Source organism: Callorhinchus milii, unplaced genomic scaffold, assembly GCF_018977255.1.
Source record: "Callorhinchus milii isolate IMCB2004 unplaced genomic scaffold, IMCB_Cmil_1.0 Scaffold3, whole genome shotgun sequence".
Lineage (NCBI taxonomy): Eukaryota > Metazoa > Chordata > Chondrichthyes > Chimaeriformes > Callorhinchidae > Callorhinchus > Callorhinchus milii.
Genome location: NW_024704744.1, coordinates 59,602,333 through 59,626,804, shown reverse-complemented (window position 1 = coordinate 59,626,804; position 24,472 = coordinate 59,602,333). Strand labels below are relative to the sequence as shown.

The following is a 24,472-nucleotide window of genomic DNA, read 5'->3' as shown; positions in this document are numbered from 1 at the left end:
ATTGGGAGGACACTCATCCTAAAGCACTTCACACTGCTCTCTGGGCATCAAACGTGAGTTGAATAGGGTGGGCAGGGGAAAGATGACCAAAGTACAGTCAAAGACGTAGTTCTTGAAACACTAGACGCAGAACATCCCAAATTGAATCCATAATGTGTGCTGAGTTTACTAGTCTCGGTAAGGATGCTAAGAGGATAAGACAAGGGAAAGAAAATAAAATCAGCTTGGGTTCCTGCTCCTGATTGCTACCCAGTGATCCCTGCTGGAAGGCGTGTGTGTGTGAACGTTGGATGAAGGCAGGAAAGGGATGGATGACTCTGATGTGATGCCCCTCGTTTCCATGATCATGTAACCTGTCAACATTCATCATCAAGCCTCACACTTATATTCTACCTTAATTTCTTATGCCACTCTGGCAAATCCACACCAATTTTCTCGCAATAAACTGATGGATGCTCGGAGTAGCTGTGGGTAAAAGGATTTCCAAAACTTAAAACGTTCTTCTTAAAATTAATGCACAGAAGTGCTCTATTGGTAAGTAATAATAATATAATAATCCTTGAATTTGATATAGCGCCTTATCACATCATTGAGACGTCTCAAAGTGCTCATAGAATATACTGTGAAGTGGATTAACTGCAAATTTTGTGGACGACAACGGGCAAATAATTGCCATTCTTAGCATTTATCTGTGGAGTGTCTTTCTCCTTCAAGTAAGTTCACTCCAGGCAATTATTTTCCTGAATGTCACTGCAGGGATTTCTTGTACAATTAGGCATTGCAATTCTTATTCTTGTCTCTACCCATGAAATGTTACACAAGCGGCTGGTGTGCCAGCATGTCTTACACCACCACAAGAATCTCAGCAATGAGCAAAAACAGAATGAGTAGCAATCCATTCCACTCCATCCAATATCCTCACCAGACTTGGATTCTGACAACACACTTAATATGGTGAAAGAGGCAAGTCTTTTCAGAATGAAACCTTGGACATTTGCTAACTTGTTTGCTCTAGGAGCACTGGATACATACCTGATAACAGATCATATTCATACAATGCATTGGACAAAATAAATGTACAAGCTTGGCTTGACATACGCAGACAGGTCTATTTCTATAATGAGAGTATCACAGCACATATCGTCTTTATCAAGTGTACCCATGCAATGTTAATCATAGAACCACAGAAGAAAAATTTATAGCATGGAGGAAAGCTTTTCAGACCATAATCAGCCTCTGAACTTGATTATGTGCAAAATATTTAAAATTGTAAGTTCCTTCCAGTCACTACTTTAATTCTTTGATCAAGATTTTTTTGGGAAAGTTTTTTGGTGAATTTCATATAAGAGATGTTTGGGTTGGGGAAAACAAAACATTCAGTTTCAAGCACCAAGAACCAGCATGAAACATTAAAAATATCATAAGGCGAAATAATGCAGATGCTGAAAATTTGAAATAAAAACAGAAGTCGCTGGGATCACTCAGCAGGTCAGGCAGCATCTAGTTTTATTAAAAATATCATCCCTGGCTGAGACACAGCACATACAGATACAAACTAAAACTAATATAATGGTGATTTTGTGCCGTGAGCCAAAGTGCCGAAAGAACCGACTGCCCAAAGTCATTCCCTGGAGGACTCTTCAGAACAACAGCCGGAAGAGACTCGTTCCACAAACCCAGGTACTAGAGGTAAAAGGTCTGCATAGTAACCTACTGTGCCATGTCTGACGCCTAACTAATTGAAATGTATTAAAGTAATGTTTAATGGTAATTCTCCAAACATTGTGCTCACAACACAATGATCTCCTGCATTCACTGTGAATTAGCTTAGTCTCATCTGGACCAGCGGGAATAGCCCTTCCTTTCCCAGTATTCCTACATCATGTGATGATGAAATCACCCAAACTATCTATAGTCAGGGTGAGTGTTTTTATTAGGGTTGCTCTCATGTGGAGTTCATTGCCGGGGAGCCCAGATGATTTAAACTGCTTTGATTCCCGGTGGGTCTGCAGCAGCAAAAGCAATGCCAAAAGAGGATTAAAAGTGAAGATTAAAGAAAGGATGAAATCATCATTTTAGGCAATTAGTTTTTAATGTCATGAAAATAATAATGGAGGGCTATCTAGAGAGCGCTAATAAAAGTGAAATGTGATATGGTTTATGATAGTTAAACTGACCTCAGTCAGGGAAGCACTGACAATGGTTAATGTAGCTTTCTGCACCATGTGAATGGGTGGGTGTTGTCTGAAAAATGTAGTTTGAGTACAGTACATTTCACCCTTTTTATAAAACTATTTTCTATAGCCTTCTTCTACTTTGCCTGGCACTACAACTTGGAGATTGAGCACATGGACTCCCATGCATTGCCAGATCCCTTGCAGCCAGCCACTCAGCCCTGACTCTACCCTCTGATTTTGACTGGCCCCGGCTGAAGGCAATCTGCTAAAGTACTATTGTAAAGCAAAGAGCGATAGAGTAGGAAACAGAAAGAATGAGAGAGAGAGATGAGCACTTACTTGTCCTCATCTCATCAATGAGGACAGGCCAATATGAATTTGAGGTATAGATACCATGAAAGTCCCAAGTTTGTTCCTCAGTCTGTGCTGACCTTAACCAGGCCAGCAGTAGTGGCATTACAATTGGCCTCACTACCAGTAGACTAGCAAAGTGGGACCAAAAATACAGTCAGGCTTCCCATTCCTGACTGCTATCCAGTCATCCCAGTTGTAAGGTTGTGGAGTCCTGTAGCTCACTGGTTAGAGCACTCGCTTTGCAAGCGAGAGACCTGAGTTCAATTCCAGGCAGAGGGCGAAACCTTGGGCAAGTTTCCTTACTCCACACGCCTAATAATAATCCCTCCAGAACCAAAAATAATAATAAATTGGTCATTTTCAATCTACGACTGTTTGTGGGATATTTCTGTGCGCAATTGGCTGCCGCGTTCGCCCACATATTCAATTCACTTTACAGTGTGTTCTGTGAAGCGCTTTGGGACGTCCTCCCGACATGAAAAGCGCTATATCAAATGCAAGGATTATTATTATTATTATTATAAGGTGAAGGTCTGTGGACATTGGGTAAAGGACGAGATCAGGCTTGTTTGTGATACCCACGGGTTGGTCAAGGTACTGCAGGGCTCACACATAAAAAATCAGGCTCGATACATGAACTATTTTCCCCTTGTCAGATGCTGACTGACTTGTTGTGCATCTCATTTGATTTCATATCTCCTGCATTCACCGTGTTTCTTTTATTTCAGACTTGAAGATTAGCAACTTGACGCTGATAGAACCAATGAATCCATGCCCACAGGGAGAGGAGGAAAAAGAGAAAATTGAAGTGAGAAAAACAGACGGACAAACAAGTAAATGGGTTGTCATCTTGTCTGGTCACTTTATTATTGAAGAGCTTGTATGGTTACAAAATATGTTCTGACTGACTCAAATTAGAGAGCTTTTGGCCATGACTGAAGATGAAATCGACACGACAGTCTGCACTGAAAGGCTTCAGTCTTTTGTCTCTGTCTTAACAAGCAATGATGTAACCCTTTGGTACATCTGGAATGGAATGAGCTAACCTTGCAATCTGAAATGTTTTAAATTTTATTTACCCGATCGTAATGACTGAAAGACTAATGAGCTAGTTAGTGTTACCCTCCATACAGAAAGTAAATCTGATTCATTGACCAGTGCTCCATTACGTACATATACAGTAGAGCCAAAATCAATACAAACTTTTATCGGTAATTTGGATCATTATTTAATTGTTGCTGCACGAGGTGATCTTTAACCTCCTTGCCACTAAAGGCTCTCTTGTTTCCATTCCCAATATTTTTGCACAAGATGTGGGAAGTGCCCTTTCGGTCCTCCTTTATTTTGCATTTAAAAAAATGACATAGTGCCAGCTATTAACACATTGAGGAAACTATTTTTGGATGCATCTATCATTGTTGTCAGCCTGGTTCATTTTTGGGAGCAATGGCTTGTCGCAAATGCAGATAATAGTGGTTGAGCACTTGCAACATGATCCTAAAGGTTCTCGTTAAAGATTCCAGACCCCTATCTCAAACACTGCACAAAAGATTGTTTGTGTCCTTGAATTGAAAAATCACTCTTCTTCGTGACAGAGAATATACAGAATATTCCACCTCTCCGCCCACACCCAGTAACACATATTGCTGAATGATTAGCTCCTGTTAAACATGTAAAACACAGGCGGGTGAAGTGGGTGGGGGGGTGTGCTATGTAAATGTCTGGCCACTTCGAAATTTGCATAGTAAGATTTTTAAAGTTCCTGCAAAAATTAGCCTTTACCAAGAAGCTTGTCAGGTCTGGGATCACTAACCACCCATGACTAGCTCAGCTTATAGCCATATATCTGTGAATAAATTAGCTAAGCATCAGGAAAGAGTAATGAACTCGCTAAGATGTGGGCTTGAATTCTGGGTTCCCTCCGCTCTGTCCCGGTAATGAACTTTAACCTCTCCCTCTTCAGTACAGTGACATTTCTTTTCACCTCACTCTCTCCCGAGACCACAGACTTGTGTTTGCAGCACTATAGGCTGCAACAGATAGGACTCCATTCATTTAAGACCATTAAGAGCTGTCAGTAAATGAGAAATTTCCATCTCCTAGATTCACACAATATCTCTAGAGGGGATGGCTGAGACTAGCTCCAGAGCCAGCTGTGTCTACTATTCCCATGTCTGCTGAATTTAAAATGTTTAATATATCAATATTACAATAACATATACACAACATCGTCCTTAGGGTACATTTTAGAAATAATTGAGCACATTTTTTAAATGATTTCCCCCTCCCTTTCCTCCTGCCCCCTTCCCCTCCCCTGAACACCTGTCAGAGCCCATCAAAATGTCTGTGACAATCTCCTTTGTTCTATGCTCAGAATGCAGGAGGCTATTTTACCACAGGCACAAAAGGGTAGCAAACGCTACCCAGGTATCCAAATGTGTCAAGACACCCAGCACTCAGCCTGGTAGCCTTTTGATGCTGATCTGCTGCCAGGCATCTCCTATGGCCACAACCTGTCTGTATGAAAAACAGAATGCAGGTGGGAGGCTCATTTGCCCACTGATTTGAGCTTCCTGGAGAAATTCACTGGTTACAAACCTGTCTGTGACTCGCTTGGGAGTAACGCCGCTACCCCATCTCCCCACTTTCAAAGAACAAAAATACCAACAGATCTGTAAGTCTCAGGACGGTATGCTGTGCTCATGCTGACGTTTCGAGCTGGAAGAAGATTGTCAGTTTGAGGGTATGAAGCAGCATCCAGTCAGCAGCTATTCACCTGAAGCTACCTGGTTATAACAATCTACTAGTTTACCGTCTGAACAAAGGGGGAAAAGAGGGATGCTGTGACATTCAGATACCAGCCTCTGCTCTTTTAGAGCGCATTACAGGAGCCTCTCGGTATTCTGTCAGTGAGTATATTGCTCATGAGCTACAGCCCCATGTCCAGGGGTGACCTCTGCCCTTTCTCGGCTACATTCCGGTCGCCTCCAGTTGCTGCTGGTAGCTCTATTTAAAAATGTTAATGTGTTTTCATGACATTAAAGACTTCAGCGGTGTTATTTAACCCTCTGTCATCTACCAGCGATCGCGTTTTCTCTATGGTTCAGAAAAGAAGTCACATTCTCCTTCCTTTTTGTCTAGACAATTTCGCTCTCTGCAGCTCCATCTCCCCCCACCTCAACCCCTCCACCCCACTTCTCATTTTTACTACTTTTTTCTTTCTTTTAAGGTATAGTTCTAAGGACTCCAGGAATGGTTCATCACATCCCCCAAGTGAGCCTTGATAGTGAGTGTTGGCAGGCTGGAGACAGAGTGGGGAAAAGGGAGTTGCTCCCAAGTCCAATACTCTTCCTCAATCCACTTAAACCCATAGAAAATTAGTGCACAAAAGACGGTGGAGTCCTATAGCTCAGTGGTTAGAGCAATCACCTCGCAAGCGAGAGACCTCGTTTCGATTCCCGGCAGGGTGAAATATTGGGCAAGTTTCCTTATTCCACATGCCTCTGTTTAACTAGCAGTAAGTAAGAACTTGGTTGTTAATTGATTGGTGGATTGCTTTTCTGAGGATAATAATTCCTTCAAAATAAAAAAANTTGGTCACTCAATCCATGAGTGTTTGTGGGACACTGCTGTGTACAATTGGTTGCCATGTTTTGCCCACAAAATATAGTCAATTCACTTTACAGTATATTCTGTGTAGTGCTTTGAGACGTCTAGAAGACGTGATAAGGCGCCATATCAAATGCAAGGATTATTATTATTCTAAGGTTATTCGGCCCATCATGTCGGTGCTGGCTCTTTTAAGAACAATCATTTTGGTCTATTTATCTGCCCTTTCCCCATATCTGTGTACCTTTCTCCTTTTTAGGTATTTGTCTAGTTCTCTAGTTGTCTAGGTATTTGTCTAGTTCCCTAGATAAATGGATTCTGCCTCAACCACCACTCCCAGCAGGACATTGCATTAAAAAAATTCTCACCATTTCCTCGTTTGTTAACTGTCTTAAATTGAAGACCCCTAATGACTAACTGACTGACCAGTGGAAATAATTTCTCCCTTTTGACACTTTCAAAACCCATGCATCTTCTTACCAGGGATCGCTGGATAGCGAAAAAGAAAGAGGACCTGAGCTGATTTTCCCCTCCATAATCTTAAGCACCACGGTCAAGTGTAAACTCCCCCTAGTGGTGTTCCAAAAACGAAACCTATATAATATTGGCGCCATCCCAAATGCAGCGCATTTACCCTCTAAACCACTGGGGAGGATAACCCAACCAGCTGATCTCACCAGTCCAGCAGTCTCTTTTCTTCTCTATTTAGTCAATGAATAAACTGCTGCTCCCAAATCCCAACCTGGACTATTGCGAAATCCCCTCATTATCCAAATTAAATAGTGCACAAATTCCCATGAAATTTACAACAAACAGACTGGCGTCTCCCAGTGCATTACTTCAACTTTGTAATAAGAGGGAAATAATCGCTGTAATAGCAGGGGAGGACATTTCATCTGAGCTCCAGGTGCAAGTTAGGAACTGCTTGGGGTCTAATGATGGCAATAGTTTGGTATTCGCTGAGTATGTTTCCGTGACTTACTGCAGTTGCATGTTAGCTGCCTTATTGGGCATTGGCCTCACTCTAATAAATCTCAGCTAGATTCTCAACTCTCACGTGAAGGAGTGTCTATTTCTACCAGCGAGACATTGAAGGTTGAAGTTCCAGAGTGTGAGTGGGTGGCTTTGTCTCATGTCAAGCAGCGGCTTCAGTGAATTAAAACAACAACAATAACTTGGCACAAAAAACACGAAATACTGCAGATGCAGGAAATCTGAAACAAAAACAGAGAGAGCTGGGAAAACTCAGCAGGTCAGGCAGCATCTATGGAGAAAGCAAAGTGAGTTAACGTTTCGGGTCCACGACCCTTCATCAGAACTGACGAAGGGTCGTGGACCCGAAAAGTTGACTCACTTTCCTTTCTCCATAGATGCTGCCTGACCTGCGGAGTTTTCCCAGCACTCTCTGTTTTTGTAACAATAACTTGCAGTTATATATTGCCCCTTCACGCAGGGTAGAGTCCCAGACTGCTTGACACTGGCGGAGCACAACACCAAGCCGGGGGTAGGGGGAAGTGACCGTAGGCACGGTTGAATAGGAAGGTCTTCAGTTGCGACCTGAAGATTGGGAAGGAAGGGGCAAAGTGGAGGGATAGAGGAAGAGTGTTCCAGAGTTGAACACTTGAATTACTGTCAACCTGAAAAGCTTTATCATGGGAATCAACTGAACTTTATCATGCAAGAAGTGTGGAAGTCTCTGCTGGAAGTGATCTCTACCTCTTCAGTCCACTCACATGGCACTTCCTGAACTGCAATTATAATGCAGTTAGCACCAGTGTAGTGTAAAAAATTGCAAGAATCAATACCAAATTTCGGGTACAACTGGCCTGTTCCAAACTATAAAGCTCACGTGCCCTGGATGCTTTCTCTCATGCTTTCATGGTATTCAACCCCAGCAGAAATATGGAAATGTTATTTTAAACTAGTCAAGCTCATAATAATTTGGGGCATGTTGGGTAAAGTAAGCGCTACATATTTTGGTCGTGTGTTACACAGCAAAGCTTCACTTTAAAAGACTGCAAGGTATGTGCAGAGCTGTTTTCACTCAAGGACTTCACCTAAAATAAAGTCCAGATGTGTCCGTACGAGAGGCATCCCAGGGGCTCTGCGTCAGGAATGCCTGGCGTGTCGATGGGAGCTGTGAACACACCACCGCAGCCCAGTGTGGCAGCAGATGGAGAAAACACCACGGTCCTCAAAATAACTTTGCACAGGCAGTTACACCACAGAAACAGACCATTTGATCCATCAAGTGTTTCACTACAACAACAACTTGGATTTATATAGCGCCCTCCATGCCGAATGGTGTCTCAGAGCACTTTACAGTTTAGGATCCCGGGGCCGAGCCAGGGGGAGGGGTGGGAAGGTGACCAAAGGCGCAGTCGAAAAGAAAGGTCTTCAGCAGAGACCTGAAAATGGGAAGGGAGGGAGCGAGACGAAGGGAGTGAGTAAGGCAGTTCCAGAGCCTCAGGGCATAGTGGCTGAAGGCACGGCCGCCGGGGTGGAGCGGAGGACTCGGGGGACAAGGAGGAGGCCAGACCCGGAGGAACGAAGGCAACGGGTACTGTGCTGAGGAGAGAGGAGGTCAGAGAGGTAGAGGGGTGCAGAGGAGTGCAGGGACTTGAATACGAGGGTGAGGATCTTGAAATACAAGGAGCTGCCAAGCCTAATCCCACTTTCCTGCTTCTCCCCATACCCTTTAATATTCATCCTCTTCAAGCATGCTGCGTTTCATCCACAAAATATACAGTCACTACACTTTACAGTATATTCTCTGAAGCCCTTTGAGATATCTGAAAGACGTGATAAGGTGCTATATCAAATGAAAGGATTATTATTATCTATCTATCGAGGAGTCCTGTAGCTCAGTGGTTAGAGCACTCGCCTTGCAAGTGAGACACCTGGGTTTAATTCCAGACAGGGCGAAACCTTGGGCAAGTTTCCTTACTCCACACGCCTAATAATAATCCCTCCAAAACAATAATAAATTGGTCATTTTCAATCCACGACTGTTGTGGGACACTACTGTGCGCAATTGGCTGCCGCGTTTCACCCACAAATATACAGTCAATTCACTTTATAGTATATTCTGTGAAGTACTTTGAGAAGTCGAGAAGATGTGAAAAAGCGCTATATCAAATGCAAGGATTATTATTATATTATTATTATCTCGTTCCCTTCTAAAATAATTTATGAATTCTGCATCATTTATGGATTGTGGCAGAAAATTTCATACTGCTGCTACCTTCTATGTAAAGAAATGTTTCTAATCTCCCGTTTAATTCTGTCTGCTATTATCTTAAATTTGTGTCTTCTCATTACTGACTCACTGACCAGCGGAAATAATCTCTTACTATTTACTCTTTCATAAGCATTCATAATCCCAAAGACCTCTACATGTTATCCCTTAACCTTCTCAGCCCCATGAAAAAAGTCCCAACTTGTCAAGTCTCTCTTCAGAATCTTAATCCCTTAAGCATGTAAAACGGTTTATCACTTGCTGATTGTAAATACTGGTAATTTTTTGGTTAAGATTCCTAATTCTTAACCCTATAATGAAGGATGGCTGGTGTTATTCATTAAGTGTGACCCACCGTGTACAGGAACATCTTTACCACTGTGACCTTGTCACACAGAACTTTGGACCTCTATATAAACCTTACAGGCACTGACACTTCCTGCAATGTAACAATGGGTTCAACTTAGCCCGATCGTTGAAGAGTGGTGTTTTCCACTCTTCTTCAAACTAACCGAACCCATGCGCATTTAGGCATCAGGTTCGATCCCCAGCTTTCCTTTCTACCCCACATCCATTCCCTGACCAGGACTGCTTTTTTCCATCTCCATCACATTACCCGCCTCCATCTGTACCTCACATAAAATATACAGTCAATTTTTTTTACTGTATATTCTGTGAAGCGCTTTGAGGCGTCTCGAAGACACGATAAGGCACGATATCAAATACAAGAATTATTAATATAATATAAAGAAAATAAATGGGACACAACACAAAAGGACTGAAAGAGAGTTAGTGGCACAAACAGCGGGGCAGAGAGAGATAGATACAGAGCAGAGAGATAAGCATACTCCCAGAGAAAATGAATAAGAGTCATTGGCACATGTACAGGAAAAGGGACAAAAATGTAAAATACAGAGAGAAAGAGAAAGTTAGTGACATACTGAAGAGAGATTGACAGAAAGCAAGAAGTAAAACAATGACAGTGAAACAGATGAACATAAGATTATATATGTGGAGAGACGGGAGAGCCTTCAGCCACTCTGCCCCCAACCTCTGGAATTTCATCCCCCAATCACTCCGCCTCACCTCCTCCTTAGTCTCCTTCAAGTCCCGCCTCAAGACCCTCCACTTTGACCATGTCATCGGCCACCCACCTTCCCCTCCCCTCCCTTCTCCCCCCCCGACCCCAGCTCGGGTCTGGAATGCTGTACTCTGTCCAGCGCCTTGGGACGTCCTCTCGACGTGAAAGGCGCTATACAAATGCAATCTTGTTGTTGTTGTTGGCGCTGTTTTTTATTTTTTTTAATACAATCCCAAAATCGTGGGATTCTCTTCTATAAAGCCTGGGATTTTGGGAGCACCATTATCATATGGGATCCCAGGATCAGGATTCCTGGGACTCCAATCCCTAAATGTGGGCCCTGGCAACTTACCTTGGTTTCTCAGCAACAATAGCAAGAAAAATTCTTCCAACAAGCACAGACAGATATACAATAATATTCGTATGTCTGAGTCAGAAACATGCCATTAGCAACATGTATAAAATCAGGCCTCACAGTCGGCATATTCCTCTTATAAAGATGAATAACGATGAATCATTCACCTGTGAAGCACTTTGAAACATCCTCCTGATTATATTAAATGCAAGGATTGTTAACATTATTTATTATTAATCAGTACTCCCTGTCTAACAGAGTAACATTCTTTGAATGAGTTACTTTCTGGCTTTCAGGAAAAAAGACATTGTGGTGGATTGGGGAGTGAGGAAGTCGGAGAGGTAGGGAGGTGCCAGGGATTGAAGGGATTTGAACACGAGTGTGAGGATCTTGAAGTTGATACGTTTGGTGATGGGAAGCCAGTGGAGCCTGGCCAGAACTGGTGAGATGTGGGTACGGAGTTTGGTCCGGGTCAGTATGTGGGCAGCAGAGTTCTAAATGAGCTGGATTTATTGAATAGTGGAGCTGGGGAGACCGGCGAGGAGTGCGTTTGAGTAATCCAAGCGGGAGGTGACAAATGCATGCACGAGGGTTTCGACTGCATTTCGGGGATTGTACAGTCGGAGGCGGGCAATGTGTCAGAAGTGGAAGAAGGCGGTGCTGCTCAGGCACCGGATGTGGGGGACGCAGTACAGCTGGGAATCGAACTGGAGGCCTAGATTGCTCTCTGGTTCGGTAAGTCTGAGGGAGAGGCTGGGAGATTTAAGTAAAGAACAAATTTTTATTTATTGTTATTGTACATGGAATCTTATATATATATATATATATATATATATATATCTCTCAACCACTTCATGGCTGTTTGTAGAACATTGCTGTGTGAAAATTAGCTACCATGTTTCACTGCAAACTACCCAATCTCTACATTTTACAGCAAACCGTGTGACGTGCCCTCCCAACGTGAAAGATGCTATATCAGAAGTAAGGATTATTATTATATTTTTTTAAATAAAAGCCCCTTGCAGTTGATATTGGGCCTTAAAACATCTCAATGCACTTCAGAAATTTTCTGTGAGGTGTAGTGAATGTTTATTCGTAGGCAAACCTGAAAAGTGTGTTTATCAGATGGGCTGGGCATCTGGTCCGGGTTTTCTCATTGGTATTCTTTTCTTGCTTTGGAAAATTCTATATTTGTGCTGACAAGAGATTTATATCATCAAAACCCAGGACCCACTGGCAGCTGTGAGTAAATAGCTGGGGTGATAATAATTTAGATTTATTGCTACGAGTAAATCCTTAGCAGCCGCCCGCCCATCGCAAAGCTGTTTCTAAACATGAGCAGTTTTTTTTGAGGTTTCATTGAATTAAACGATGGTCTGATATTCCAGCCCTCTGGTCAGCATGCTCTCAGGGTCTGTATGGACAATCTTTGTGGTTTATTTTTATTTAATTATTGCTTTAGTCTACTGTTCAATAATGTCAAAAGTTGTCTGTCAGGCCTCTCTTTCCTGTTAGTGACAGCGGAGGGCAATTGTGCTATGATTTATGGGAGCCGTTACTTAAAGTTACACTTTCAGGTGTCACTGCTCAGCGTGTAATGTGATCTCACTTTCAGCATGGGTGCTGCATCCCTTTCAGGGGCTGGTGTGTGTGCAGACACTCCTTGCTGATTTATAGTCTCCCCGCCCAAGTTAACCCAATCTCTCCGACAGTTCAGCTTTCAACTCTCGACAGTGTGCGTTCAACTGCTCAACGAAGTTGGCACATATACTTCAGTACAGCTAACAGGAGTGGGACAGGGTAGAACGAGCAATGGCAGTTATGCTTGCTGGTCCCCTTTTCCTTTGTCCAATTGTGACATTACCCCTTTGCATGGGTACTATGCTCTTTACCTACTTTGTCCTTATACTCCTCATGCCCACTCTAGGCCACTCTACCCCATTATCCTTCAGTCACCCTTGCCCTCACTTACTTTTATCATCCTGCCCCTGAATCTCACCCTTCCCAATCTCTCTGCTATCCATTGCCTACACCTCCCGCAAGTCCCCACCCCCCGCAGCCACCCAGAAGCAACTGTTAGCATATTTCCCATTGAGCCTATTCCTTTAATATTTCCTGTATTTGGAGTTCATAAAGGACAAAATCCCAACAATGAATATATATCACAGGATACTCAATGAGAGTGTGAGAAAAGTGAAAACTAAAAGGAAAATCCCATTCTGTGTGAATAGTTGAGTGTAATGCTCAGGAATTTCAAAAATGCCGAAAGATTTGTTTCCATGACTGTTATTTAGACACTTAGGAGTATTTTGATATGTAATCAATAAAGTATGAAGGTTTCCATTCATTTTCAACAACAGCAAAGCCAACTTTAAAATGCAAGTCACGATGACAGTCGCAGCCCTTGTCCCATTCCCGGTCCCTATCTCATTCCCAGCTCCTGGACCACTCTGTTTCTTTTAGACGAAGAAATGCTAGTGAACTAATAGAAATATTCCTTCCCTCTTGTACCCACAAGCATAGTGATCTTTCTGCTACATGTTTGTACTGGGAAATTACTGGGCTATTTTGCCGTTTGGTAAGTTGGCAAATAATGTCCCTGTGAAATGTTAAACAAATCCAATTGAAGTCTAAAGCATAATTCATGTTAAATCTTTAATAAGTATAATTTGCGATATTCACAATAAGATTTGCAAATAGTGAAATCATCCACGTTCCCTGATGTGTCTCAACATGATCCACTGAAACTTCACTCGGGCTCCGTTCTCCAGCCAGATGCCTCCCTTGGTCAAAATCCAAAGCGTTTTAACCTGAGATCGGTGTCTCAAATGGAGTCCCAGAGGGTCAGCCTGGGTAATTGTAGCATCTGCCATTTACAATTCTTTCAAGGAATCCCACATATTCCTTGAAAGAATTATACCCATTAAAGATTAACACATCCCAGTGTCATGCTATTCATACTTTAAACATTAAACTTATTCATTAAGAGCACAGGAATAAGCCTGAGAAACACACTGAACGGAGCAGAATAAGCTTCGGGGAGATACTGTGGGAGAAGTGGCCACTCCTTGTTACAGCATATATTTGTGTAGAAATTCCACCTGAATTCCACTCTGCAGAAAACCAGCTTCTAAAGTGAGACCTGAATTCAACAATTCTGGACGCTCTAAAATGTTACCTAAATAGAGTAAATCTAGACTCAGGTGGAATTTGTAGGCAAACATGCCCTGTGTTGCTCGTGTGCGCCACTCATGCTGAATGGAAGGAGGAGGGAGTTACCTGGCGAAGAAGGAGGCAGCTGCTGATGTCCCACTCGAGGCTACACTGGTGACATACGTGCTCTGTGACCCAGGGAAGCTGTACACTGAGGGCTTGTCGGAGTTGTACCGGTTCAGGACAGCTTCGGTCAACCCTTCCCGACAATTTTCTGACATCAGCTGGGATATCTGCAATAAAATAAGGCATGGGTTATAATATAATAATAATAATAATCCTCATATTTGATATCACGTCGGCGAGACATCAGAAAGCGCTTCACAGGATTGGTGGGTATCTATGGAACATGGTAGCCAATTTGACCAAAGCAATGATCCACAAATAGCCATGAAGTGAATAACTAATTGTATCTGGATTGTTTGCCAGGACACTGGAAGAAATTTCCTTCTCTTTTCAATTAGTGCCATGGGATCATTAACATCCACCTGAACAGGCAGACAAGATCTCAGTTTAATGTTTCATCTGAAGGATGGCACCTCTGACAATACAATGCTCCTCCAGCACTGTAGTGGAGTGTCAGCCTAGTCTAGCTCAAATTCCAATAGTCAAAGCTCAAACCCAAGGCTCAAAGGTTACAATAGGTCCTTCCAGCAATGTTCCCACCAAAACCAAATTCCTCAATGCTTACCTCCTCCCCTTCCCAAAAAAGCACAACAGAACTTTTTTTTGAGAAAACAAGGTAAGAGACCTAAACCACTACTTTGCTGGTCATAAATCATCTAATTGAAGCTCCGAAGAATGTCAAGAGCTTTGACAACGTTTGGAGAAATATGAGCTCCAAACTTTGATGTTATTCTCATTTGCCTTTCAACCCAGCCGTGATTCGCATTCTTCAAGATCCTCAGCTAGGGAGACGAGCTTGTACTTTCAATGCTGGGGGGAGGGGGTGGTGGGCGAAGATTAATCTACTCTCCATTCCCACAAGGTGAAGAGCTAGTCAATGTTGGCTAAGGACTGTTCTGCTCCATTCAGAATGTTTCACAAATTTGCCACTGCTCATTTAGAAGTAAATGTAACCAATTTTATGGCTACTCTGGAAGTTAATTTTCCAATTACGATACAGTTACTCTTTAATTTCAAATTCCACTCCAATTATTTCTAAACCGTACATTAAAAATAATCATCCTCCCACTTGCTACAGAAAGCTGTCTCGGAGCACTCCATGCGATTTACTCTAAAGTGTAGTGACTTTCAATTTTGTAGGTGAACATGTCAGCCAATTTGCGCACAGCAATGTTCCACAAAGAGCAATGAAGTAAATGACCAATTTTATTTGGGGGTTTATTGTAATTAACCGAGAGGATTGTTGGCCAGGACACTGGGAGAATCTCCCTTCTCTTTTTAAATATTGCTATGGGATCATTAACATCCACCTGAGCAGACAGATGGTTTAACGCCTCATCCAAAGACAGCCCCAGCACTATAATGGAGTGTCAGCATACATTGTGTGAGCTCAAAACCCTCACATGGAGCTTGAACCCACAACCTTCTGACTCAATGGCAAGAGTGCCACCAACTGAGCCAGGCTGATACATTCACCCCTCCTCATCCCTACACACTGTAGAAGAGTGAGGTGTAAGCGTCTTGTGTCCTCAACGGGGAGTTTTGCTGCGATGTTAGTGGGATCAAGTGATCTTGCATTATTAGATTCCCTGCACAGAAATACTGTCGACATCTGGTAGCCACACAGACAGCTAATTTCCTGGCCTCCAAAGGGCCTGTTACAGTAATGCCTGTCAGTAACTGGCTCATGCTGGACTCTCATGCTGGGAAGTGCAACCAGGGCCCTTAGGCAACTAACCTATATCTCAAGGCCCTTTTTTCTCCATAACTCTCTTTTTNCTCACACCAGTTAAACATGAGCCATTTCCTATTGTGGAATGAGGGGATCAGATCACATTCACTGATTGCTCGCCACTGCAAATACAGTACTTGACTCTGCGCTGAAAGCAAGCAGCAGGTTAATGGCGTTCAATTGACCTTAGGGACTTTCCTGATGTAATTGAGACACATCTAGGCCATTATATAAGCATCATTCATGTGGATGGGATAATAGATCAAAACCAGAGGGAATGAACACGAGTGAAGTCCAGCACAGTGCTTTACACAAAAAAAGCATACTACACACTAATGTTTCTCAGTGAATTGAAATCAAAGCTCATGACACGAAGAGTCTCTATTCTTACTTTAAATACTTCTTTTAAAAATATTTATTTTTGTATGTATTTTCACCACAAATCAAAATACTGATTGTAAACCAGTCCAGCAAGGTTTCAGTGTTCAATATTTATAAATATACTAACTTGTGCATCAGAATCCCCACACAGAGTCATTACCTCAACAGTAATTCTGTGCTGAGCATCCCAGTTTGGCTGCTCTTTGCAGGATGCAATAATATTCATGAAGAATCTTTTAACTGAATTAAGGGTCAGTTTTCTAGTATTTCTTTAATGGGATTTCATAACCCAGAAATCTGAGTGCGGACTCCAATCAGTAACTAGAGGTACACGATTCACATCACGTCCTGGAATAGATCCTGGTGGAGTGGCATTCTCAGAAGTCAGATTCACAGGCTTGATTTCTGAATAAGAAATCCAGTTAAGAAATATCGCAAAATTAACCCCTTTGTTTCACTGTTGGATTCCAAAAATTCGTTCAGCCAACACTTCCCATTTTAATTTGTAGAAATGTCCCCTGTTCACATTTGTGGAACTTAAAAGAGACAATCCTGTTTTTGGAAAAGCGTAATTCAAACCACATTCACTTTACTTTCAACCCAGCTGGTAATTCAAAAACATCCTAAATCAGTAGTGATCAACCTGTGGCCATCAAGAAGTGGTCCTTCAAACATTTGCATGTCTCTAAGTAAATCTGTGATCAATTGGTGGTGTGTTTTCATTTTTTATTCTTGATTGAATACTTCTTAATTTATGGCAAAATCAAGAAAATGTATTTTGTTGGCCGACCATAAAGGTTGGTCTTATATTCCTATAAGACAAACTGCACAAATTCTAAGAATTGATTACATGGGGGTTATATGTAAAATGTCTTAACCTTTTACAGTCGGGCTGTATTTGGATTGCACTGAACATATTTTAAATACCTTCAAGCTCACGTGGAGCAAAGTAACAGATTAATAATCCTTGCAGTTGATAAAGTACCTATTAACATCAAATTGTCTCAAAGCACTTCACAGAGAATTGCTGTCAAGTGTAGTGACTGTGTGTTTGTATGCAAGCATGGCAGCCAACTTGTGTGCAGCAGTGTCCCATAATCAGCCAGGATGTGATGTCTGTACGGACATGAGGAGCTGAGCTATTATTAGTCTACCAGGGGGTACGAGAAACCGTACGTGGCTTTTCTATTCTGAAGAAAGGCTGACAGGAAAAATAAAACACTAATACAAGACTGGTTTGACTCCCACTCCCTGTTCCCAGAGTGTTGGATAATATTTTTCTGTCAAGGTGTCTGGGTAACAAAAGGTCTGGCTGGGTGGCTAGTTGAATAGCATGCCAACTAAAGCCTAGAAAAAACATTTTGTTAATCTCTTTTATTTTTTTTGTGTGCCTGTGTGTGTGGTGGGGAGAAGGAATGGTATGTGGATGAACTCTTGAGACTTGCAAACCTGGGAGTATATTTTATCACATCAGCATCACCTACACAAGTGTTACCCTTTCACTACTCTGCCAGGTAACCCACTCCAGCTGTTGGTTAGCCTCTAAATGAAGAAATCCTTCCTGGTGTCTGCCTTCAAACAGCCCTTCCTAACTCTGAACCTGTACTGTCTCGGCTGTTTTTTGAAGGAGTGATCTATACAGATGGGAGTCTGTTATCCAAATCTACTTGGAAGTTGAGAGTGTAGAAAGGGGGAAAAAATCTTTAAATCTAGTCTTGCTCTATACTTTATTATTATAATGCTATTGTATGTACAGACACACTCCAGGCCTTTGCATGAAATGGGGAAATAGGGCAGTAACCTGAGATCTCAGTTTAGCTAAATATCCAACTCCCCACCCCTCTCCCAACCCCAATGTACTTACTCTCGGTCAATAGTGGCCCAGAACAGAAGGATGCATTTGATCCACTCGCCCACTAACTCTTCTCTGCCAACTCAGGCACACTCCACGTTCCCTGCCTTTCCATCCTACCATTGGCGGGTTAGCCTTCAGCCACCTCACCCCCACTGTCTGCAACTCTCTCCCTAAAAACGACCTAGCATTACTGCCTCGCCATTGTCAGAACTCCTGAAAACCTACCTCTTTGAATGCATCCTTGGTCAACTTACTTCTACCCACCACCTAGAATATTGTGTGCAGTTTTGGTCCCCTTATTTAAGAAAGGACATACTCGCCATAGAGGGGGTGCAGTGTAGATTCACTAAGTTGGTTCCTGAGATGAGGGGGTTGACCTATGAGGAAAGGTCGAGTAAACTAGGCCTATATTCTCTAGAATATAGAAGAATTAGGGGTGATCTTATAGAAACATATAAGATTCTTATGGGGCTTGACAGAGTAGACAGTGTGAGACTGTTTCCCCTGGTAGGAGAATCTATAACTAGGGGTCACAGTCTCAAGATTAAGGGTCAGCCTTTTCGAACAGGGTTCAGGAAACATTTCTTCAGAGGATAGTGAATTTATGGAATTCTCTACCCCAGAAGGCTGTGGATGCTCAGTCCTTGAACATATTCAAGACTGAGATTGATAGATTTCTAAAGAATAGAGGGATTAAGGGATATGGGGATAAGGCAGGTATATGGAGTTAGGTTAGAAGATCAGCCATGATCATATTGAATGGGCGGGGCAGGCTTGAGGGGCCGAATGGCCTACTCCTGCTCCGAATTCCTATGTTCCTATCCTTTATCTCTCACCCACATCAAGCTCTCATTCAATCTCCATGAAATGCTTTGAGTCACTTTTCTACATGAAAGGCACTATATAAGCACAATTCACAGTTGCTGTTTAGAGCAATACAGGTTATTAGCTCAACTGCAAACCAGTGTTAGTTAGAACACTATGTACTCAAAACTAACACGAGTGTAACATGGGAAACAATGCAGCTGCACTTGATGGGAAAGGGCATTTATGTAACAAGAGCTGCACATAACAAAATAATCGTGTGGGAACCTTGTTTGTCAATTCCTCAGCAAATAAGTGCCCCAGGCATATTGACATCTGTGTCAGGCTGGCTCAGATAGTAGCGTTCTCACTTCGGGGCCTTGGGCTCACACTCTAGGCTGACACTCCAATGCAATGCTGGGGAGTGGGACATTGTCAGAGGTGCGGTCCTTCAAATAATCTGTTAACCCAAAGTCTGCCTGTTTAGATGAATATTAAAGATCCTGAGACACTATATGAAAAGAGAAGGGAGTTTCTCCCACTGTCCTGGCCAACAATTCTCAGATGAAAGCAGATTGGCCTTTTACTCTTCAGCTGTTTGTGGGACATTACTATGTACAAATTGGTTGCCTTCAAATACAATCGCTACATTGTACAGACAACTCTGAGAAGCAACTTGATACGTCTTGACTTGATAAGGCGATACATCAAAAGCAAGGATTATTATCCATATGGATACTCTGGAATCAATCCAAGAACTCTGCGCCCCCCCTTATCCAGCATTAGGAACTGTTATTATCTGTGGGTGCCTAGAGGCAGTCAGTTCAGCAGTTCAAAGAAAAACACAAGCGAAACATGTAACTCAGCACCTGAACAGAAGTGTCTAGACTGAGCACGGACCGACCGCAAGATAGGAAATGACAACAGTTTATTTGTCAATTGAAAGCAAACCGAATCAGCCACTCGACTAATCCTGTGCTGGGGTAAGTGTTGTGCAGCCGTTAACAACAGGAGAATTCTAACAAATCATTGCGACATTCTTAATAATATTTTGGCATTCCCGAAGGCAAGATTTGCAGTGACAATAAGGAATGTTCCTATTTGCCCACGTGAAAGGGGTGTCTGTGTGTAACCCCCATAGGGAACATGGTTACATGTACAGGGTGACCAAAAAGTCATAATACCATTTATTTTAATAAGAATTACTAATAATTATCATCATTTACCTTACACTTATTAGACATTGTAATGGCATCACAACTTTTTGGTCACCCTGTATTTGCCCACAGGGAACAAGCCTTGTCTATAAAGAAAGTGTATATCTGTCCATAGTTTTAAATTCCAAATGTTTCCTTTTCCCACTCATGGATCTCGTGGTAGCTTGGCGGGACTCGAGGTATCTGGAGCTGCAGTCTCAGGTCTATCTTCTGGTTCTCGCGCTGTGCAGGTGGTTTGGATAATGAGGCATTTCTGCATGCACGGGTTTCAGATATGTTACCCAAATTTTGTGTAATTCCTGCACAAATCAGGATTTCTGGCCATTAAAGCTTTTGAGAAGTAGCCAAATGGAAACTATCCTAAATTTGATTTAGAGCCATTAATTTTTACTCCTGCTCCGCTCACCAACTGAGAGTGTCAATAAAAGGGTCCAAGCTGCCAGCTCTTGCAACAGAATGCCAAGATGCCACTAAGGATTAAGCAAGGATGAGACTCCCTCTTCAGTTTTCTCCTATCATTTGCAGGGCTTCCAACTGTTCCGGGTCAAAGTTGGTATTGAGGGGAAATGGATCAAACCTTCAAACTCCTCATTTCCTGGCATCCCAAAATGCTAGTCACAATGCAAACCTAAATATGGACTGGTATCAGAAACCTATTGTCATTGAGGAAGGGAGGACAGAGGAATAAGGAGCTCCACAGTCTATGTTCTGGGAAAAGAATCGTTAAGAGTAGGAGATGACGTAATGAGCCATGGTTTTAACAGGAGGAAGCAGGGAACAGAAACAGCTGCTCTATTTAGACAAGGGAGGGATTATAGCTGTGAGAGTCTCTCTTTCTCACTCACACTGAACTCCTGACACCAATGCTATTCTGAAACGAAAGAGGGCACAGATGAGTGACGTGAGGCAAACCAAGTGTCCATCTTGTCCTGAGGCCACATGCCCCATCTATCATCATACCTCTACAGCGGACAGGAGTCCTTTCTAAAATGGGACAAGAATTCACAACCACATCAAACCTTAACCCTAAACAGTTAGTCTGATGCGGCACCTTTACAGAAACACACTTAGGCTGCACAAACTATTATAGACTGCAGATATTTTCGAAAAACACACTTTGACAGATTAATTACATGGTGTTGAGTTTGAACTCACACCCAGTAAATTTTTTTACATCTATAATACCAGATGCTTAACTTTAAAAAAAATTAGGCTTTCTGTCTAATGCCGCAAAGCAAAAACCGCAACAAGAAAAATAACTGGAGAGAAACAACCAACATGTTATTGGCAGCGATGTGACATGTTCAGTTCTGTTGTCTGACTGAACAGATAATTCACAAGTGAAGTCAATGACTATAGTGTAATTGTAATTATTTTTCCAAGCTTTGTCAACTGGTATATTTGCTATACCTGAGGTAACATTGTCATGCCCAGTTATAGTTCCTGAGACTTCTGTAACCAAGTAACATAAACAAGCACTAAGCTTGCCAGGAACATTTAACTAGGTGGAGGAAAACCTACAAAGTGAAATGGCTTTTCTAGATCTTCAGTTCAAAGATTGAACCCGCATTGAAGATTTGTCTTTGAATTCTTTGCATTGAGCCTGAAAAGACTAATCTGCATATGCAAAATACACAGTCAATACACTTCACCTTTAAGATCTCTGAGACACTAGCTGCTTAAAGGACACATTATAAATGTAAGATGTTGTTATTCACAGAAAAAAAATTCTGTTGACCTGAAAGGTGCTATATCAAATGCAAAGATTATTATTTTATTCTCATCTCCAGGTGGGATAAAGAATACAGTACAATTTCAGTACAAGTTGGGGCCATTCACAGGAACACAGGTAATGTAAAATGACAGCACTATTCAGATCACCCTTCATCCTGAGCAAGAAGGATGAAAAAATGGCACTTTTGGTGAGACTTACCATAGTGTATAAGCAAAGTCTTCTGACCTTCCCCCTTTTGTTCCTTCTGATTGGATAATACTTGAAAACTTGTTCGTTTTTTCACAATTTTATAAATTGATGCAACAGTTAAAGAATCTAAATTGTTGAAGAACAGTTTGTCCTCAGTACCAGTACCAAATATTTCTGAAATTAGTGACCTAACCTTTGAGGTGTGGAAACAAACAGCAACATATATTTGGATGGGCTGGGGGAAGAAGGAGTCTTCAGTAGCTGTTAACATATCTTACCTTTCAGTAAATGTCAAGGTCAAGAGTGTATAACAGCTGTGGCCCAGAGTAGGCCATTGCTGAAGGGCACAGTATTGCTCAAAGTTAACCTCTCCACAACAACAACTTGTATTTATTTTGTGCCCTTCACGCGGGATAGCGTCCTGCAGCTCTTAGCAGTGGTGGGATCTGACGCCAAGCCAAGGGGAGAGGGAGGGGGAAGGTGAATCGCAAGCACAATCAATAAGGAAGGTCTTTAGGTGGGATTTGAAAGTGTGGAGGGGAGGGAGGTGGTAAGGTGAGGAGTTTGAGGGAGAGAGTTCCAGAGCATGGTGGCTAAAGGCACAGCGGAAGGGCAGAGGGACGAACAGGAGGCCGGAGCCAGCTGAGAGGAGGCAGCAGGTGGTGGAGTAGGGGGTAAGCAGATTGGATAGATAGGAAGGTGCCAGCGCAATGAAGGGACAATAATGTAGATTTGCTCTAAATGCTCTAAATACATATTTTAGTAGGTTTACACAATTGCTATTTGCCTTTCTATATTCAACCATGAATGGGGACACAGAGATGATGAACTGATATCTGGAAGTAACTGCAAGTCTAAAATCTTAGTGAGAGTGAGGGGTAGTGGATCACATGATGTCATCAGCTTTTCACAAGGTTTTTTACCACCCTCTGAAACCCAGGTTCAGACTGTAGCCTTGAAACCACTCCCTGCTATGTACACTGTTTTATAATGTTTTATAATGCTCTTAAATTTATGACGATTTATTTAGCATTAGGCTATTTGTGGCAGCTGTGGTCGTCAGTCCTCAAGTCAAAGGCAACGATGTTTGCGCTTGAGGATTCATATCTGAAATGTCAGTGAGTTTATCAAGAAATAATCAGTTGATTCTGAAGAACATTTACATCAAATGTGTTTCATTGTCGACATTGGAAGTTTAATTGAAATAGTCCCCAAAGGGTGGGATGAGCTCATTGTGATTTCAGGCATGTTGTCCAATTTGTAATATTCTGAATAACAATAACAATAATCCTAGCATTTGATATAGCGCCTTATCACATCATCGAAACATCTCAAAACTCTGTACAGGAATTTACTGTGGAGTGGAATGATTGTAACATGTTGCTAAAGTACAATAAAATGGATAGACAAACAAAAGGCATTTTGATCATGGGGGGAATGAGGAAGAAACTATTGCCAAGCCCAACCCTGTCTGTCTTCAACGCATTTTACATCTGCATTTTCCAGCATGGACCGTTGAATAACTTCTAGGAGCAGGAAGCCTTGCTGATTTCCCTTCCCTAGCTCATGGGCATTAAGACTAACTGTCAGCCAGCCCTGATATTCCTTCCTTCTTTACTTCTGTGAAGTGGTTTGAAGCATCATTTCAACGAGAAAGCCCTACATAAATGTAAAATTATTGTTTTTCTTAGCAAACAAAACCAGCAATGCAGCTCCATGACCACTATCACCATTACAACACAGTGAGGGTCAAACGTACCACTGACAGTTCAAAACCCTCTAGTATTGTATCATTTGCCCACAAAACACACAGTCACTCCACTTTTGAGGATATCCTGTGAAGCACTTTGAGATGTCCTCCTGACATGAAAGGTGCTATAACAATCCTAATTATGATCCTTACTCATTACTAGGATCTTATAAGGATCATTATTAGGATTCTGAATAATATTTGGGTTGGTTCAAGGCCACACATAACATCAAATGTTGTTTAGCAGTTTTTTTGTGGGTGGCACAGGCCTGAAGAGATGTTCACGTCAAATTAATTTAATTTGATGAGAAAACTATTTTTTAAAAAAACGCAGCAATTTATTTATCAAAGAAACAACTAGCAAAGGAGCTTGTGACATGTGAGAAAGAGGGGGCACTAATCCCAACTGTTTCACGGATCAGATAATATGTGCACTTGTGCATCATTCCATACTATTTCATGCCCCACTGGAAATATTAAAATTAAAAATTAAAAATATTAAAACCCGTCGCAGTATTTTGTTGCACAAACTCAGATTGAAGAAGGAGGTCGAGGAGGTATGCAAAACTGCTTTTTGATAGCATTTCTTTCCATTTTATGGCATATAAGATTATCTCTCTAGTGTGGGACTGATACTTCTTCTGATAAAGGCTGAC

The 24,472-nt window shown here is 42.0% G+C and overlaps 1 protein-coding gene across 2 annotated transcripts in view; it reads right to left on the bottom strand.

The window, feature by feature from the left end:
• Positions 1-24,472, bottom strand: part of kif26ba (kinesin family member 26Ba) — a 224,465-nt gene that overhangs the window by 100,712 nt on the left and 99,281 nt on the right. For both annotated transcript variants that reach the window (XM_042333290.1, XM_042333291.1), the window contains exon 4: positions 14,094-14,260. In XM_042333290.1, the coding sequence (XP_042189224.1) occupies positions 14,094-14,260 (167 nt within the window). The remainder of the gene's footprint in view (positions 1-14,093; positions 14,261-24,472) is intronic.